The sequence below is a fragment of the Crinia signifera genome, chromosome 1 (genome assembly GCF_055691185.1).
Source record: "Crinia signifera chromosome 1, ASM5569118v1, whole genome shotgun sequence".
Lineage (NCBI taxonomy): Eukaryota > Metazoa > Chordata > Amphibia > Anura > Myobatrachidae > Crinia > Crinia signifera.
In genome coordinates this window covers 89,972,400-89,992,679 of record NC_139217.1, presented here as the reverse complement: position 1 = coordinate 89,992,679, position 20,280 = coordinate 89,972,400, and the positions used below count along the sequence as shown (strand labels likewise).

Sequence of the window (20,280 nt, the reverse complement as noted above, 5' to 3'; positions counted from 1 at the left end):
AGATCAATTGTGCGTCGAGTATTATCATACGCTTGTCGACCAGTTATAAAGCCTATCTAGTCTGTGTGGACCAGGCCAGGGAGCAAAGGACCCAACCTGTTCGCCAACAGCTTTGCGTAAATTTTAATACCCACGTTAAGCAAGAATATAGGTCTATAGTTGGATACCAAGAGTGGGTCCTTGTCTGGTTTTGGAATTACTATTATGTTGGCCAAGGAGGTCAAAGCGTCAAAGGAAGCACCATCTAAAAGATCATTAAAGAAAGATTGGTACTCGTTTCCTAGCACGGCGCCCACGATCTAGATTGTATGTGTCGGGCCGATATCACAAGCATTGCATGCATCTTATGTGTTTGTGCGGTATAAGATGCATGCGATGCGATCGACGCGATCGACGAGATTTTTACATTGGAATAATTGTGAAATGGTCCCTGAGACCCAATTTTACATTGATTCCAATGTAAAAAGCCCCCAAAACCCCAATTTTAATTGCTACCCCCCCCTCATGGGTGAAATCCCCCCCCCATTGTTAACGCCACCCCATCATTGACGCCAACCAGAAGCGTGGCGAGTGCAGCGAGCCCGCGAGGGGCGGCGGTACGCGTCCTCCGACCTTTTCATACCCCCAATATCCACATCGGCGTGGAGTTGATCTTATATAGTGTGGCGAGCACAGCGAACCCGAAGCGTGGCGAGGGGACGCGGAATACATGTGAAGTAGTCCGCGTCCCCTCGAGGGTCACGCTGCGCTCGCCACGCTTTGGACTTGGTGGCTCGCTGCGCTCGCCACAGTATATAAAATCAACTTCACGCCGACATTGATAGTGGAGGTATGAAAAGGTCGGAGGACGCGTGCCGCCGCCCCTCGCGGGCTCGCTGCGCTCGCCACACTTCGGGTTGGTGTTGATGGATCTATTATCTTATGGCATCTTATGGTTCTCATGGATCTTATGCATCTTATGGATGCATAAGATCCATAAGATGAGATCCATAAGATGCGATATTGTACATACAATTAAAAATCTTTTCAATTGTATGTGATCGTATAAGATTGTATGCCTTAATTAAGGCATACAATCTTATGCGATGGGCGCCGTGCTTGGAAACAAAACCGAAAGATTTCAGGAAAGAAGTAAGAAGGGATGCGCATTTTTTATAATATTGAGGGGTAAATCCATCTGGACCAGGGGCGGAGGAAATTTTAAGGCCCTTAATGACAGATAGAATTTCTTCTTCTGATATGTCTGCATTCAACTCTAAGATTTTTTATTCATTGAGAGAAGGGAGCAAGAAAGATCAGAGATGGCAGAAGGGCCCTTTTGGTTATATACTGTAGCTTCTCATAATAATTATAAAATTCTGTTATTATCTGTTGTGGATCATAGGTAATATTACCTGAGCTATGACCTTTGATCTTGGCAATCAGACTAGACAATTTCTTTCTGTCTAGTTTACTTGCCAATATTGAGTCCGATTTATCTGCTTTATCATAGCATTTCTGTTGAAGTTTTTTAAGAAGATTAGCAGATCTACGGGATAAGATTGTGTTAAGTCTACCTGTGAGAGAATTAATTTGTACAAGTAAATCATAAGTGGGGTGTTGCTTGTGTTGGTCAAGGAGCGAAGAGATTTCCTGTTCCAGATTTAAGATTTCTCTCAGAAGAAAACCTTTTTAGTCTATCCAAAGCTAATTCTAGAAATGCAGTCTCCTACACTGGTTTAACATGTCATGGTTCCTAAATGACATTATTTCTATGGTTCATTTTAACTTTACACAGGATAGCTACTGGTTAAGGGTGGGCAAAAAATTGATTTGGGACTTCTGCAGGAGGTGGTGGTTTACTAGCATACCGAAAAACAGTGTAAGCACCACGACCTACTTAATGGCCCAGATTATCAAAACCCTTTTAGGCTGGGTTGGCACAAGTGTGTGCATCATGTCTCATGCATCCAATCAGTCACCCAGGTGTCATAAGGATCCATAGTGCTAGTAGCTTTTCTGGAAGTGTATTTGTTGTCAGGGCTGAATATAGCTGTGCTGAAGACTGTGCTGGAACTGGCTGTGCTGAAAACTAAGCTAGTCCCGGCTGTGCTAGAGACAGGGCTATGCAGATGCCGGGCTGGGACTCGACTACTGCCTGTGAAAGATGGATTAGGGGCCTAATTCAGACTTAATCGCAAAGCACATTTTTTCCTAAATGGATAAAAATCATGTTGCATTGCAGGTGGCACTGAAATAACATTTGCAGAGAGATCTAGATTTGGGTGAGATGTGTTCTGAGTGAAATCTAAATTGCAGTGTAAAAATAAAGCAGACAGTATTTACCCAGCAAAGAAACAAAAGGTACTTGTTTCCTAGCACGGCCACACCGATTTACATCGGGGTGGTCGTGTCGGAAAAATCGGGTCGATCGCATCGCATGCGATTTGGTCGCATGCGATGCGATCGACGCGACCGACCCGTTTTTCGACCCGATTTTTTGATTGAATGAAATGTAAATCGGGTCCCTGGGACCCGATTTTACATTGGATTCAATGTAAAATATTCCCTAGACCCCCAAATTTAACGACGTAAACCCCACCCCACGATAGACGCCAACCCGAAGCGTGGCGAGCGCAGCGAGCCCGCGAGGGGCGGCGGTGCGCGTCCTCCGACCTTTTCATTCCCCTACTGTCCACTAGGGCGTGGAGTGAGAACAGAGAAGTGTGGCGAGCGCAGCGAGCCACCGAGCCCGAAGCGTGGCGAGCGCAGCGAGCCCCGCGAAGGGACGCGTTTACCTGTGAAGGTATCCGTGTCCCCTCGCGGGGCTCGCTGCGCTCGCCACGCTTCGGGCTCGGTGGCTCGCTGCGCTCGCCACACTATTCTATTCTCACTCCACGCCCTAGTGGATAGTAGGGGAATGAAAAGGTCGGAGGACGCACACCGCCGCCCCTCGCGGGCTCGCTGCGCTCGCCACGCTTCGGGTTGGCGTCTATCGTGGGGTGACGACGGGGACATCTATAATGTGAAATGGGTCATATTGGCCCATTTCACATTTTTCACATTTTTTTAAAGGTGAGATGGACTTAATCAAGTCCATCTCATATTGTGCCATTATAATGGCACAAGACCGACGCGATCCTCACGATTTCAATGTTAAAAAATATTTTAACATTGAAGCCTATGGGGAAATCGGGGGCATCGCGTCGGTCGCGTCGGGACCAATGTTAATGGTTCCAAACGACGCGATGCCCCCGATTTTGTACCTATGCCGGCAAAATGGACCTGATTTCAAAGGAAATCGGGTCCATCGTGTGGATCGTGTACCTTAACTTAAAGGTACACGATCCATAAGATTGTGGCCGTGCTAGGAAACAAGTACCAAACAAAATAACCCACCCAAATCTAACTCTCTCTGCACATTACATTTGCCCCATCTGTAATGCAGCATGGTTTTGTCCATTTGAGAAAAAAAAAAGTTATTTGCAATCAAATCTGAATTAGCCCCTAGATACAGTGTTAGGACACTGTGGAGCACAGTCTAGAGTCACTTTCTGCAGGCAAGAAGTGACGTTGTACTGGCCAACAGCCAGTCTTTCAGGAAGTCCTTTAATAGGGGCTGCTGGTTGGCTGTTTCTGTCAGGAGTCCTGGAGAGTGTGTGCAATTGGTAGTGCAATGATAATATCACCCATTTGAAAATGGCAGCACCCAGTGCAGCTCTGCTATGCAAGCACTAGCTACTAGAGGCACTGTGGATCCGGACAATGGGTCTACACCAAAAAGGTCAACAACCATTAGGTCGACACTATTAGGTCGACATGCAAAAAGGTTGCCATTCAAATAGGTAGACACAAACATTAGGTCGACAATCAAAAGGTTGACATGGGGTTTTTCACTTTTTTTGGACCCAACATGTGCTGACAGGCAGTATTTTATGCCCTACCATCCACTAGGGCGTGGTGGGAGAATAAAATAGTGTGCCGGGCGTAGCAAGGCACAGTGCCCGAAGCATGGCGAGGGGGCGCGGAGCTTCGTTTCAGTGTCTATGTTGACTGTGTTTACAATTTCAACTAAAAAAAAGTTAAAAAAACCTATGTCGACCTTTTGACTGTCGACCTTCCCCATGTCGACATAATGCTTGTGTAGACCTTTTTACATGTTGACCTTTTTACAGGTCCATCTTTTTGTATGTCGACCCTTTTTGCATGTTGACCTTCTTGTTTGTTGACCTAATGGTGTCGACCTTTTTGGTGTAGACCCCTTGTCCCACACCCGTAGCACTGTTGAGATAGCAACCAAAGAACAGCGGACCCCTGGAAACACCACGACAGGAGCAAGATTGGTAAAGAGTCTTCATTTCTGGCAGTCACGATGAGCCATGGCATCCTTGCACTGTCGTTACCATCACCACACATCAAGCCTCCAGACTGTCTGCTGCACTGGGGAAGTGTGCTGGACAGGGAAAGCTGATCTAATTATTCAATAATGCAGAAGAACCTCCCTGAAATTTTGGGGTCTTCCAAACATTCCGGGAGTGTAGGTAAGTATGATTTCTATTTGCTATGGAACATTTTTATACATTTCAGATGTCTTTCATCCAATACTTTCAAAAAACCTGACTATTCATTGGCTCCTATCCAGTAAGTGATATTTTAAGGCAGTGTAATCAAGGAAATGTTAAATCAATGCAGCGTATGAAACTCTTAATGAGATTTATCATTTTTCACTAAAATTTTAAATAAGAAAAAATGAATATAAGAAATGCTTTACTATATACATGCAGCAGGGCCAAAGGAATTACATTGAGCTGATCATAAGCTTTTTTTATAGTATCAAATAAAATCAAACACTCTTGTAAATGAAGATGTGACTGATAGTTTGAACCTTCTACCTAAATGTTTGCCAAATGGATTGACTTGAAAAATACTGTACAGCCATACAGAATATATGAAACCAGAAACTAAATGTGCTTTGTCTAAATCATATTATATTTTCTATTTCAAGATATATTGACTTAATGGTAATCCCGGGGCATAGGTATTGAAGTGCTTTCTTCAAAGAACAGAAGAGACTAGTAAAGTAGAGTTATTAGATCTGGTGCTGGGAATGGAATGGTCATTATGTCTACAGTACTGCGATAATTGACTGGTCAGAACATCTCTCACTAATGAAGTGTTCTCATCCGTGTGAATATCATTTGTGTATACTCTAAATCCTATAATAATAAAAATGACAATGTATAACCTTTCTTGAATTCGAGGAAGCCATGTAATGCTCTGTTTTCTGACGTGCTTTCTGAAACAGGGATTTTCAGTGCTGTAAGAATAGACCCCAGACATTAGCCATGTTGTATTTTGCATTGAATGATCTACTTTGTATGGATCTATCATTGTGAATGCCTAGGGTTCAGGGTACTGGGAAGTTTGTATAATTTCTGCCATCTACTCATGATGGCAGTAACACACTTATCTACTTTGTTAAGTGACATTACAGTGACTATTTACTTATTTTCTTTCTGGTTATGTGACCCATATTTACATTTATAAGGGACTCCATCAGACTGGGACGCGAGTGCGTCTCATGCGCACGCACATCCCAGTCTCTCGGGGGCTGGACCCTGCCCGTCTCTGCTTCAGGGAGACGGGCAGGGTTAGGGCGGTTTGGGGCGGTGGAGGGCATCGACGTTGGGGACAGGGAGGCGGTGGACAGCGGCAGGGAGCTCCGTTGGAACAGGGTGTGCAAGCATCTCATGCGCGCGTGCCCCCTTCCGATGGCTGGTGGTGGCTGGCCTGCGTGCCCCCTTCCGATGGCTGGTGGTGGCTGGCCTGCGTGCCCTCTTCCGATGGCTGGTGGTGGCTGGTCTGCTACCTTGTGATTGCCTCTGTGTTTGTGCATGTGTGAGAGAGAAAGAGATGCAGCTTCACTCGCTGCCAACAGATGGCAGTGTTTTGGAGACACACAAATCAGACACTAGACATATATATATATATATATATATATATATATATATCATCTAAAATGGTAAACATCATAGCTTAAAGGTAATATTGAAAAAGCTGATACCCTGATGGGAATAAAATGATTTTGTTCACTACAAGGCCAGTTTATATATAAGTGTATGTGTAGGAAAACATTTGATTATAACCAGGTATTAATCACTTCAACTGACCTTGACAGGCATTGGCATAAAAAGGTTTGAACGCAAACTACTGTCAGTAAGTGGCCTTGTGCCGACAGCTTCATTTCAGCTCAGTTCGTAAGTTCTTTCCCTGGTTTTTCATAATCTCTTTCTACCTTGAAATAAATGCCCATTGTCTTTCCCAGTGGGCCCGTTGCTGTCAGTTACCATATATAACCCGGCATTCTACTTTCATTACACTTACAAAATTGGAGGAACATTCAAAATTTGGATTTTGCTCTGGAGATTTAAATGTAACCAAGTTCTTAGTTACTATCCATCAAATGAAATTTTATTTCATGTACCAAAGACAGTATCATTATTTTTTTCTTTCATTAAATAGAGACATAATTACATTAGTCTCACAGGAATAATAAAAGTGTGTGTTTGGTGTATATGGAACATTAGAAGTATTAATAAACTGTTTCTGGATGGGAATAGCCAGCTTTTAAAGTACTGCTGGAAGCTTCCGTTTATCATAGTGCTCTGATTTTTTTCAAATCAATGTTGACCTCAGACTTCACCTGAATAGCAGAATATTCTTATTTTTAAATGGACAGGGCCAAAAACTGTAGCCAATAGAAAAGCTCATGACAGCATATTGAGGCTGATTCAGACCTGTTCGTATGTGTTCAAATCTGTCCGCTTTTTCGATGGTGGAGGGTCCGCGCCTGCGCGTATATGTGCAGACCCTCTGTGCAGACCCACTATTACACTCACAGAGGTATGTGCATGGGCAGGGGAAGGAGGGGGGCGGCAGGTGGTGCTGACCTTTTCGCTAGGCTGTGTACACTTGCAGCAGGTCTGAATCATGCTCATTATTTCATACCACAGCACAGTTAATGTAGTGGTTAGCAATACAGCTTCACAGTTGAAGTTCATGAGTTAAATTTCTTTTCTCCCCAAGACACTATGCCCTGATTTCGGCATCCATTGAATGATTTCTCCAGGGCACACAATGAAACTCTGGGGGTTCCCGTGGGCAACACTGGTGTCCCCCCCCCCCCCCCCCGCTCCGTCCAAACGGCCTGGTGACATTGTAAATCGCTGCGGCCATTCGCACAGTGGACTTCCACATGCACACAAAAGCATGTGCAGTCCTTCAACCATTGGTACGTTGCCAAATTCGGCCCCGTCCGAATAGATCAGAATGACCCCTCTAAATGTGTGGAGTTTGTTTGCCCCTGTGTTTAGGTGGGTTTCCTCAGGGTGCTACCCTTTCTTCCCACACATAAATATATTGGTACAGAAGTGTACTCTTAGTTGCAATTGTGCAAAACAGCCCCTCTTGGCACATTGCTGATCAATGTGATATGCTACACTTGTATATCAGTCTGCATACAATTGCTGTGATGCAGCAGATGTGACTTTTTTCCATAGCAAGTTCTTTTGTGCTGCCTATACTGACGCAGGTGCGCACACACACACACACACACACACACATATATATATATATATATATACGTGTAGTACATAAACTTGATATTTTCAAAAAGCAGCATCTCTTAAAATACAGTAGTCAAACCTTTATTTGAATTTTTGTTAAACCAAACTGTCAATATTTAACATTTCTACAGTAGCATGCACTCAAAACAGGATAGAGGGGTCTCTGGGCACTTGCCCTGTGTGCACCTTCCCCCTTTAATCCGGCTCTATTTTGTTCTAAACACGTAACCCTTGTTTTAATTCACGCTAAATGATTTGAGTACATTATTGTACACAAAGTTATAGTTGGGACTATGCACATTTCAATGTTTGAGCTAGAGATTTAAAAGTGAACAGGAAGTGGGATTTAAATCCAGACATGGATTTCCTGCAAAACTAACCATATTTTGCAGGATTTCCTGAATACCTACTTCTCAACATTTCAAAATATACAATGGCAACAATAGAGACCAGATCATCATACATTAAAGCTCCATACGCACTAGATTAGGCATGGCCAAACTTTGGCCCTCCAGCTGTTGTGAAACGACACCATCGTAAGCATCTTGTGCGCACGCGCCCCGTTCCAACGGAGCCCCCCCCCCAGTTCCCCGTCGCCGATGCCTGCCCCCACCTCCCCGCACAACACACCCACCCTCCCAACCCTGCCTGTCTTCAAGAAGCAGAGACGTTCAGGGTCCTGCCGCCCTGTAGCTGAGAGACTGGGATGGGCATGCGTGTGAGATGCAGCGTGTCTTATACTGATGGAGTCCCTCTCCACCAGTGCTCGCCAGTGGGGACGTTCTGGCATGATGTGCCATAGTGCCATAGTTTGTCCATGCCTGCACTAGATGATATGCTCCTGGCTAAACAATATAGTGCATACACACTATGCGATATCATTAACGATATTGTTCAGTTATGATATAGTCAATATTGGGCATATAGTACAGACAATGACGGGGGGAAGTTTTAGTCATTATCGCCCGCAAGAGCAGGGCCGCCACCAGGAATTTTGGGACCGGGCCCCCCCACTACTAAATGGGAGTAGGGAAATGAAGGGTAAGGTAATTAGGGGTATAGTAATCTAATGGTGCAGGGGTCAGTCCAGGTGTACATCACAAGCAGAATAATACAGGCTGGTGGTACAGGGGGCTGGTGTCCCGTCCCTCCCCGAGCGCACCTCTGACCTGTATGTTCTGCATTGGTCTTCCTCATGTCGGTCCCTCGTTGTCCACTGGTACTTCTTTGCTGTGACGGGTGAATGCAGCATGGTAATCAACTTGGCAGCGGGTGGGCGGGCTCAAGCTGGACAGTGAAGGGACGGGCGTCCCCCGGGCTTGTAATCAACTTGGAGCAGGGCAACGGGTGGGCTTAAGCCGGACAATGAAGGGGCGGGTGGCCGCGGGGGTAAATGACTGATGTGACCGTGCTGCTGGGGAGAGTTGCCCGGGCTCTACCCTCGGTCAGAGCGGTGGGGCCTGGGACTCAAGTATTATTATTATTATTATTATAATTTTATTTATAAGGCGCCACAAGTGTTTCGCAGCGCCGTACAAAGGAACAATACAGGGAGACAAAACTTGGCATAACATTGAATAAATAACAAAAATACAGTACAAATAAAGAGCGCCACAGATCAATACACATTACAGCTTAAATGTAAGTAGTGAGGACCCAATCAACATACAACTAGAGGCTTGAGGCCAATGATGGAGATGAGTATGAAGATGGTCACTGGGTGTTGAAATAAAGGAGAGCAGTGAGTGAAATGTGAAGAGAAGTGGGCTTTGACAACAGGAGGGAAGAGGGCCCTACTCGGAGGAGCTTACAATCTAGTAGGAAGGGGAGACAGACAGATTACAAGAGGTGCAAGCGAGGGGGTGGTGGTTATATAGCAGGATGTAAACAGGCAAGGGGTCGGAGAACCAGCTGGTTTATGCAGTGGAAGGGTACGCTTTGATGAAAAGGTGAGTTTTCAGTGCCCGTTTGAAACTTTGCAAGGTCGGGGAGAGTCTAATGGAGCAAGGGAGTGCGTTCCACTGAAGGGGTGCAGCACGGGCAAAGTCCTGTACTCTAGCATGGGAAGCAGTGATCAGGGTGGAGGAGAGACGACAGTCGTCAGCTGACCGTAGAGGGCGGGAGGGTGTATGAATGGAGATGAGGTTAGAGATATATGGAGCAACGGAATTAGAGATGGCCCTGTATGTGAGTGTGAGGTGTTTGAAGAGGATTCTGTAGGGGAATGGAAGCCAGTGCAGATTTTGTTGAAGGGGAGTAGCAGAATTAGAGCGGCCCCCAGACCGCACCTGTCGGCGGCCCTGCGCAGGAGCATGCATCGTTAAGGATATTGAGTGTAAACACTGGGCGATATTATAAATTCTATCACTCAGAATGGACAAAATAAATGATATAATTTAAAATATCACTTCATCTAGGGCTGTACAGGTGACTGTGCACTGTTGTCATTAGGCAATTGGAACTTGTGACTGTGCGTACAGGTGTGTACTGTATGTAAAGTTCTGCATGTCACTGATTTGGTTTAAAGATATAAACAACATTGTTGACTGTCTGTAAATACCCTGTTTGTTGTATCACTGTCTCCTTTTGTAAAGCGCAATGGAATATGCCGCGCTATATAAGAAACTGTTAATAAATAAATTAAATAAATAATAGCAATGATTATAAATATCATGTAATGTTGTAACTAACGTGTGCATTTTCTTTGGTAGGCAAGCTAATGAGGAATATCAAGTGCTTGCCAATTCCTGGAGATATTCCTCAGCTTTTTCAAACAAACTTTTCTTCACCATTGTGGACTATGATGAAGGAGCAGATGTTTTCCAGCAGGTAAATAATTAGTCTCCATGTTCTATACAGTACAGTATACTAAAATGTAAACACTAGCTGAGGTACCTGGGGTTGCTTGGGTTTGGATGTGCAATTAGCATTTCTTGGTTTTAAGTTTGACAGCTCTTCCAACAGACCGGGAGATGGCTGCCTAATGTAATCTGAAGTTCTCATCCAGATCCGTCCAGCTGAAGGCCCTGAACATGCTCTCTATGCCCATCGTGCGCCTGGCTTACACCTCTCTGTGGTTGACTCCTGGATCTGACCACATCTAAAACAAAATGTCTTAAACCCCATGTCTTCTATCCCCTCTATGTTATGCAACTTTGAAATATCTTGCTTCTCTGACCCATTTTGTGTATTGGCCGGACCCCTTTTTGCCCCCCCTGGACCCCCACGGTGTTGGGATTGGGGGTCTTAGCAGCCTTCAACCTAATATTGACCCAATTAAACCACCTCACGTTGGTTTCGTCCATATCGGTCCAACAGTGTCCGAATGTATACCGGGCAAACAGATAACAGATGAATAATACATAAGAGCTATGCAGCATAACGCTGCTGTAGGATGTGGTCAGGATCCTGGTTGTCATGAGCTTGGCACAGGTGTTTGTGTGTGCGGGAGGGGGGGAGGGGGGGATAGTTAGGCTGTCGGAGGGGAAAGTTAGGGTTCAGCTTTGGTAGAGGTGGGTTAGGTTTATCCCCAGCCAGCTACTATATATCCAGTATATATATATATTCATGACACCTTGATAAAGGAGCTCAGGCTCCGAAACTGTTGGTAACTCTGCCTACGCGTCTTACTTTTACTCTGAGTGCCGCCGCCCCCCCCAGGATTCTATAGCAGACCGTTGCGACGGTCTTCACGGAGGGCACCAGCTTATTGAAATTTACTTCAACTCACCTTCTACCTTGGAGTGCCGCCACAGGACTATATATATATATATATATATATATATATATATATACACTGACTCCCACATAGTGGCAGATGGCCCCTTGCCCCTCCCCTCATCGGAATTTTTTTCCATGACAACGCTTCAAGACCAATCCGATCTTTTCATCAGGTCATTACATAGCGCATACATTTCCTACACAATTTATACACTATGGTGTCCGCCCCCTCCATCCCCTACCCATGTGAATGCCAAAGGCATTCGCAAGGGGGTCTGCACATGCACAAATACGTGCATACGCAGACCCCCCCCCCCACCACCACCACCACCATTGGAACGGGGCCAAGTTCGGCCCCTGCTGAGCCAAGACGAATCAACCCCTAATTGTGCTGGCAATTCTGTAAATAAAAATTTTTATTACAAAAAGTAATATTGCAGTTAGTGTAGCTAGATGCCTTCCTATACATTCTGATATTTTATAGAAATTGTTTTTTTTGTGTGTTTTATGTCTTCATAAATCATTTTTTGACACAAAAAAGGAAAAAACAGACAGATTTGCCAGTCCTGAACAAAATAAAATGTCATGCTCTTTTCAGGACACATTAGATAGAAATGTGTTGTTTAGTGAATGTCCTTTATCGAGATGACTTTATATATACTTGGCCATATGCTTACTTGATTTCACTTTGTTAAGGTACCAAATAGATTTTGTGAAGAAAGACAATTTGAGAAGAAAGTAGCAGATGCAGTTTTTATGTTACTATTGTGCATTAACATAATTCACACCCTTCCCAAAAAAGGCCATCTGTTATAAAATCATTCTCAATTGCTTCTCATAAATATTAGTTTAGAAATAGTAAAATGTTCTAAATGAATGTCAGATATATTACACAAAGCATTATAAGCTCTGCTGTAATTATATCATTACGATAACAGTTCTACAGTCCCCCGTAACTCTATAAAGTTGCGTTCGGTATTGTTATGGTGAAGTGGGTTAAAACGGATCTAACGGACCTCCATTATAAGGAATAGGTATTGACCATAGGGTGGACAGTGTCAAGGATGACAGTCAATGGACCTTATTCAGGTCCGTTCGCACCAGCGCTTCGTTCACACGGGACCGATGTTTTATTAATGAGCCTGTGCATTTCTGTTTGTGTAACATCCATTCGCAAGCCCCTGCGAGCGAGTCGCCCAGCGAATGGGTGGTGGCAGCAAACCATTCACAAGGCAGGTTTTTATTTTATTCGCAAGGGTGCGAATTCGCATCCGAGTGAATCAACCAGAATAACCCCCAACATGCACAAGGATGACACAAAAGGTGGACATGGCAAAGGTTGAATTTTTCACATTTCTTTCGATGTCCACACCCAAGCACATGGACCCAATGTCGCATATTTTGCTTCTGGTGACATTTTGACAATGTGGACCTGGTGCATGTCAACCTTTTGGTGTTGACCTATGAACTGTCAACCTAGATATTGTTGACCTATCATCGGAATTAAAAAAAAATAGAATGCAGTGGTTCTCCAATATACAGTGTGGCATAGTCATAACTGCTCTGACTAACTATTATGGACTGATATTGAACCAACTCCCCCATAACAGCATGAATCTGATTCTGATTTGGCTGTAAAGCAAAAAAGAGTACATTAACTGCACCTGAGGAAAGCCATGTTGTTCTACAGCTGCCAGCAGGGGCATAAGTAATCTACAGCCCAGGTTCCCCACAATCGCCCCTCAGGACCCCACACAGTTCATGTTATCCTGGTCACTTGTGGATTTTTAAAATGCACCAGTTGGTGATAGACAATGCTCTTGCCGCGTAACATGAGGGCTGAGAACCACTGGTCTACAGAGACTGGAGCCTGCAGTGAATTGGCAGCTGTGTATCAGCTGTGAATCTGCAGACTAAAGGTGCATACACACGGGGACGATTTTTGCTAATATCGCGGGCAATATGGTCACTGAACGACCATATTGCCCGTGATGGGAGTGTGCATCGGCGATATATCTCCGGGTGCGCGCTCCCGTTTTTTCCCCCGTAGTGATCGCTGATTTCCACTGCCGGGCTCCCCCGGCAGTTTCTTTTTTTATCAGCGACCATCTTTGGTCGCTGATACAAACTGAATACTGAGCAATATATCGCCTGGCGATATATCGCTCGTGATATATCGCTGCCGTGTGTACGCACTTTAAGATTCAGACAGTATGGTAACCACCCAACCGGCCATAAATCATAGTATAAAAATTGTATTTCTAGTATTCTCACAAAATTCTAAAATGTTTCTATGTTTATGTACAATGTGAGACAGTGGATCTGATAGTGTGGGGCAGTGGTCTCAGACTTGGTTCTCAGGACCCCACACAGTTCAGGTTTTCTAAAACCTGAACTGTGTGGGGTCTGGAGGACTGAGTCTAAGAACCTATGGTGTCAGGATATACATCCCCACAAGGCACTGACCACACCCACACAACACTGTTCACAGCCAGCCAATCAGCTCCTACCTGCCATGTCACAGAATGTATTTGGAAAATGTCAGACAGGAGCGGATTGGTTGGTTATCACTCTCCATTGTATCACTTTTGAAGCTTAGTGCATCTGGCCCATGGCCTGTAATACATTTTTAGCCCCAGGTCCATGTGGTCCTTTATCTGTCCTTGCAGATGGGAGACTATGGTAGATCCAGGGGCGGATTGGGGACTAAAAGTGGCCCTGGAATATTTCTGGAAGTGGCCTCATGTGGGCGGCAACAAATCAATAATGGGCGGAGCCAACATAATAGTAGGCGGGATTACCACATCACTATACTTTGACAGGCAAAACTAAAGCATCAATAGTGTCTAAATATCAGATTGATTAATATTAACGTGTGTTTGTTGGTGACACTGTAAAATGTCACCAACATGGATGTCACTCACATGGATGGATATGTCATGGTATCTCAGCACCGGCTGGATGGAATGAACACAGCAGTCCTCCCTCAAAGGTGCACTACCACTATCTACCCATGCACACTAGAGAAACAACATACAGGCCCTAAAACTTACCCACTAATTTGTAACAAAACTACATGCTATGTGTTTATATCATTAAGTAAGCACCCTACAGTAACAATGCAAAAGACAACTCAACATAAAATAAAATCATTGTTGTATAATCATTGATACGACCTGGGTATAGTCCTAGAACACTAGTAAGTACTTTGTATAGTGCTTTTATTGATGCATGAAGATGAAGACATGTATACAACCGATAATAAAATCACATACATATCGGAACAAAGTGACAAATGAAGGATGTAACATGTTCAATAAATCATTGCACTGCATGAAGTGTAACAGTTTTTATAAGCATTCAAAGTGGAAAAACATTCAAATTTCAAAAAGTGTACACAATATTGGCCACCACTGTAACTTAACTGAATGATGCAATTCTCGGTACTTGTTTCCTAGCACGGCGCCCGTCGGGGGTTGATCGCATGCCTTAAGTTAAGGTACTTAAGGCATGCGATCGACGCAATTTTCTGTCAATTACCAGCTTTAATTGCTGGTAAAGAGAAAATCGCGTTGATCGCGTCCATCGCGGGCCATTATAATGGCCCGCGATGCAACCGATGCGATCAACGCAATTTTCCCATAGAGAACAATGTTAAATGAGTTTTAAAGTTAAAATCGCGTTGATCGCATGCCATTATAATGGCATGCGATGCGATCAACGCAATCAACGCGATTTTACATAGGGAACAATGGAAAAGGGTCAATATGGCCAATTTCTCATTGTATATGCCCCCTCATGGGTATTAAGTATGGTTAATGCCCCCCTATTGTTAACGCCACCCCACTATTGACGCCAACACGAAGCGTGGCGAGTGCAGCAAGCACGCGAGGGGCGGCGGTACGCGTCCTCCGACCACCCCCACTATCCACGTCGGCATGGAGTTGATTTTATATAGTGTGGCGAGCGCAGCGAGCCCTGCGAGGGGACTTGTATACCTGTGAAGTTATGCGTGTCCGATCGCCATGCTTCGGGCTCGGAGGCTCGCTGCGCTCGCCACACTAAAAAAGCTAAATACCGTATAAAGGACAAATACTATTTTAATAAATTATTATGTTGTAAAAGGGCCAATAAAGCAAAAAAAATTGCAATTAAATAAGGCATGGATAATATGCCAGTACATTTAAATGCACATATATTCTGCAGCGCTGTACAGAGACCATTATTACCAGTTAGTTATATTATATAGTGCACACATATTCCGCAGCGCTGTACAGAGAATATTATTACCAGTTATTTATATAGCGCACACATATTCCGCAGCGCTGTACAGAGACCATTATTACCAGTTAGTTATATTATATAGTGCACACATATTCCGCAGCGCTGTACAGAGAATATTATTACCAGTTATTTATATAGCGCCCACATATTCCGCAGCGCTGTACAGAGAATATTATTACCAGTTATTATATAGCGCACACATATTCCGCAGCGCTGTACAGAGAATATTATTACCAGTTATTTATATAGCGCACACATATTCCGCAGCGCTGTACAAAGACCATTATTACCAGTTAGTTATATTATATAGTGCACACATATTCCGCAGCGCTGTACAGAGAATATTATTACCAGTTATTTATATAGCGCCCACATATTCCGCAGCGCTGTACAGAAAATATTATTATCAGTTATATTATATAGTGCACACATATTCCGCAGCGCTTAACAGAGAATATTATTACCAGTTATTTATATAGCGCACACATATTCCGCAGCACTTTACAGAGACCATTATTACCAGTTATATTATATAGTGCACACATATTCCGCAGCACTGTACAGAGACTATTATTACCAGTTATATTAGTACAGAGACTATTATTACCAGTTATATTAGTACAGAGACCATTATTACCAGTTATATTATATAGTGCACACATATTCTGCTGCGCTGTACAGAGAATATTATTACCAGTTATTTATATAGCGCACACATATTCCACAGCGCTGTACAGAGACCATTATTACCAGTTATATTATATAGTGCACACATATTCCGCAGCGCTGTACAGATATTATTAGTAGTTATATTATATAGCGCACACATATTCCGCAGCGCTTTACAGAGTCCATTATTACCAGTTATATTATATAGCGCACGCATATTCCGCAGCGCTGTACAGAGACTATTATTACCAGTTATATAGTGCACACATATTCTACAGCGCTGTACAGTGAATATTATTACCAGTTATTTATATAGCGTGCACATATTCTGCACCGCAGTACAGAGAATATTATTACCAATTATCATATAATGCACACATATTCCGCAGCGCTGTACAGAGAATATTATTACCAGTTATAGTATATAGCACACACATATTCCGCTGCGCTATACAGAGACTATTATTACCAGCTATATAGTGCACACATATTCCGCAGCACTGTACAGAGACCATTATAACCAGTTATATTATATAGTGCACACATATTCCGCAGCACTGTACAGAGACCATCATAACCAGTTATATTATATAGTGCACACATATTCCGCAGCGCTGTATAGAGACTATTATTACCAGTTATATTATATAGTGCACAAAAACGAAACACACACACTGGCTGCAGCCTGGCAGGCAGTGCTTACATACCGGTGAATTGCTGCTGCAGGCCTGGTAGGTAGTGTAATTTGACTACACTTGATTTTGCTGTGCAACAGCCACTCATGGGGTTTGGCAGCTTCTTCCCTTCCTGCCCCAGCACAGGTTGCGCTTCTAATGTGCGCGGTGACATCATGACGTCACCAGGCACATTTCACCTAGACACACAGTGACAGTCGGAGCAGAGTCTGTCTGTCAGTGTCACCTGACCTCTCCACTCCAGTGAGGAGATATCCTCCTCCCACTTCCAGGCCACAATGCCTGCCTGCCCTGCTGAATACGGCCCGCCTCCTCCCGTCCTCTGTCCTCTCTCTGAGCAGAGATGTCAAGTGCCCCACCTCCTTGAGTCCTCAGACTCTGAAGCAGTGTTTTAAAGATGTTTTAAATATAAAATTCAGATCCTCATTCAGATCCTGGCTCTCTCCAAGCGGCGCTAAACTCAGTGTGTCCACTGACATCCCCCCCCCCCCCCTGATTTCCCTGTGATGAATATGCTGGGGGCAGGCAGCTCCCCCCGAGCGAACACACATATGTAAGGTTGCTCAGAGCAACCTTACATATATGCGTGCACCTTCAACATCTTTCGATGGTCGGCGACCATCGAAAGATGTGGGAGGGTCCCAGTGGCATGCGAATGGATGTTTATGTCAAACATCCATTCGCATGCTGTGTGAATGAACGATGAGAAACGCACACTGACACACAGACATGATCGCACACAGATACATAGACAGACACACGGATGCTGACACAGATACAAGGCACCTCTAGGTGGGAGAGAGGAAGCTGCCAGGTAGTGGGATAGCGGAAGGAGGGGGGAGAGATGGGATGCTGTCACAATCCCGTCCGGAATCCCGACTGCCGAAATCCCGGCACTTTGTCCTTCTGTGGGTGTCCACGACACCCATAGTGGGAGAATAAATTAGTGTGCGGAGCATAGGGAGGCACCGGCCCCGCTGCGTGGCGAGCGCAGCGAGCCGGCAAGGGAGGGCAAACCAGGTTCCCCCCCTTTTCGGGATTTAGACGGTCGGGATTCTGGCGTCGGGATTTCACACCAATCCCACACAGATACTGCAGTCGGTCTGAAAACAATGGGGTGGTGACAGCGGCGGATGGGCAGGTATGAGGTAGAGACCACAGGGGCGACAGTGATGGCTGGGTGGGAGAGAGGTAAGGTAGAGATCATGGCGGGGCAACAGCTGTTGTTAGGTGGGAGAGATGTAGAGACCACTGGGGGTAACAGCAGTGGCTTGGTGGGAGAGAGTTAGAGAGGGTGACAGATAGGAGAATGGAATTTGGGGTACAAAAGATAGCTGAAATATGCAATATATACAGTGTGTGTGTGATATATATATATATATTACACACATGCATGTAAACACACAGACACTATATGTCTTTGGAAGAAAAAAAAACACACACTTGTACTGTAGCTTACTTTTCTAGAAAACCAGGATGGTAAAGTGTTAAATCTTTCTGGCTCTCCGTCTTCCGTGCAGCAGCAGCAGCATGTAGAGGGGAGGGCTAGTAATCCGAGTGCAAGGCGAAGTGTTCCGTGCTTAGTAGCAGGAACAGAAAGCAGCAGGGAGATGCTGACTTTTACTGCCAGCCTGTGCGGACGAGCAGGGGAGGCACTGCGGGGAAGGACAGATCAGCTTCCGGATTGAAATCTTTTGCTTCCGGCGCTGCACTCATACACACTGTGGCAAGTGCAGCAGCCGGCCCGGCAACAGCAGGACAGCAGAGAGGATGCAGAGGATGCCTCTCCTGCCCAGCGCCTCCATGGGTGAGTTGGCAGGGAGGCGCCAGTCAGAAGCTCAGAGCCCGCATCACTGACACTTGACAGCAGCCGGCTGTGTGACCAGCTGCTGTATATTTGTGCTCTGTGCTGCCCCTGCTGCCTGCAGCTATAAATTCGGCCTCACTACCATCGGCCTCCCGGGAAAGTTCCCGGTAGATATAATGGCCAATCCGCCCCTGGGTAGATCACAAACAGAAGCTACTGTATGTTGTTCAAATTACACATACGCAAACACATCCGGCTTCTGTCTCCCTATCTCACCTTGTAATGAATCACTAAACTCATTGGGAAAGTGATCCTCAAACAGCACTGGTAATGTAAGGGTAACTCGATATATATATGCTCATCCCAATCATAGATAAATCAATGCAGATTAAATATCGCTAAGCTTTCTACATAAACCAGACATATTCAGAGGTCAGGTGTTTGAGATCACTGTTCTTCAAACTATACATACTGTAATACATTTGTCAGGACGAGCCACAGAAATCTTGGAGAATGGTACAAACGTACCGTGTGTACACAGCTTTAGATTTGTGTGCATTACTTTGTTTCTGTACAGGACAAATACTGGCTGCTTTATTTTTACACTGCAATTTAGATTTCAGTTTGAACACACCCCATCCAAATCTAACTCTCTCTGCACATGTTACATCTGCCCGCCCCACCTGCAGTGCACATGGTTTTGCCCATTTTGAGAAGAAATTTGCCCTATGAACAAGTCTAAATTAGGCCTGATATTCCTAGCGTGGCTGCTGTAATATATTTGTATTACAGCTGTTACTGTATTATCCTGGTCTCACCATGGCGCAAATCGGGGCACCCTCCCGGTCCCCCGGGAAGGGGGGCAAGTCTCCCGCATTTCCCTACAGCCCCGGCTCCCCCTCTTCCCGCGGTCTAAAAACTATGACTTTTGCGGGTCCGCGGGGAGGGGGCTAAATGACGCAATTCGCGGCATTTCGCGGCATTTTTAGCCCCTCCCCCCACCCATGGACCCGCAAATTGAGGCTTCAGCCCGTCATGGGGGCGGGGCTTGATGACATCACCGGTGCCCCGCACCCAAAACAAAGCCTCTACCCGCCCCCTTTCACTCCTCTGCGGGCTATTCCCGGAAAGGAGTATGCCAAAGTCGGCAAGTATGGTGCTAGTGTATTATACTGGTGTCACCAAGGAGCAATTGACGAGCAGATAAATGTAACCAAAAGACCACTGGACTCTTTAATGTTTATTTACTAAGACAGGAGTTCTATTTCAAATGGGATATTACTATGGGCGGGCCCAGGTGCAAAAATATGCTTTGGGCCCCTCTCCACCCAAGTTTACAAAATTCTACACATCAAAAGGTGACAGGGAGAGGTAGTGGGTGCGAGCAGAGGTAGAGGGTGACACGGAGGTAGAGTGTAACAGGGAGGAAGTGAGTGACAGTTGGCGAGATGTACCAAAGGTAAAAACTTATATTCTGATATAAGGGCCAGTGCAGCCTTTA

General features: G+C 44.9%; 1 protein-coding gene across 1 annotated transcript in view; it reads left to right on the top strand.

Annotated features, from left to right (window-relative positions):
• TUSC3 (tumor suppressor candidate 3) overlaps positions 1 to 20,280 on the top strand; it is a 236,664-nt gene that overhangs the window by 125,896 nt on the left and 90,488 nt on the right. Inside the window, exon 3 of the mRNA XM_083169925.1 lies at positions 10,316 to 10,433. Within this exon, the coding sequence (XP_083026051.1) occupies positions 10,316 to 10,433 (118 nt within the window). The remainder of the gene's footprint in view (positions 1 to 10,315; positions 10,434 to 20,280) is intronic.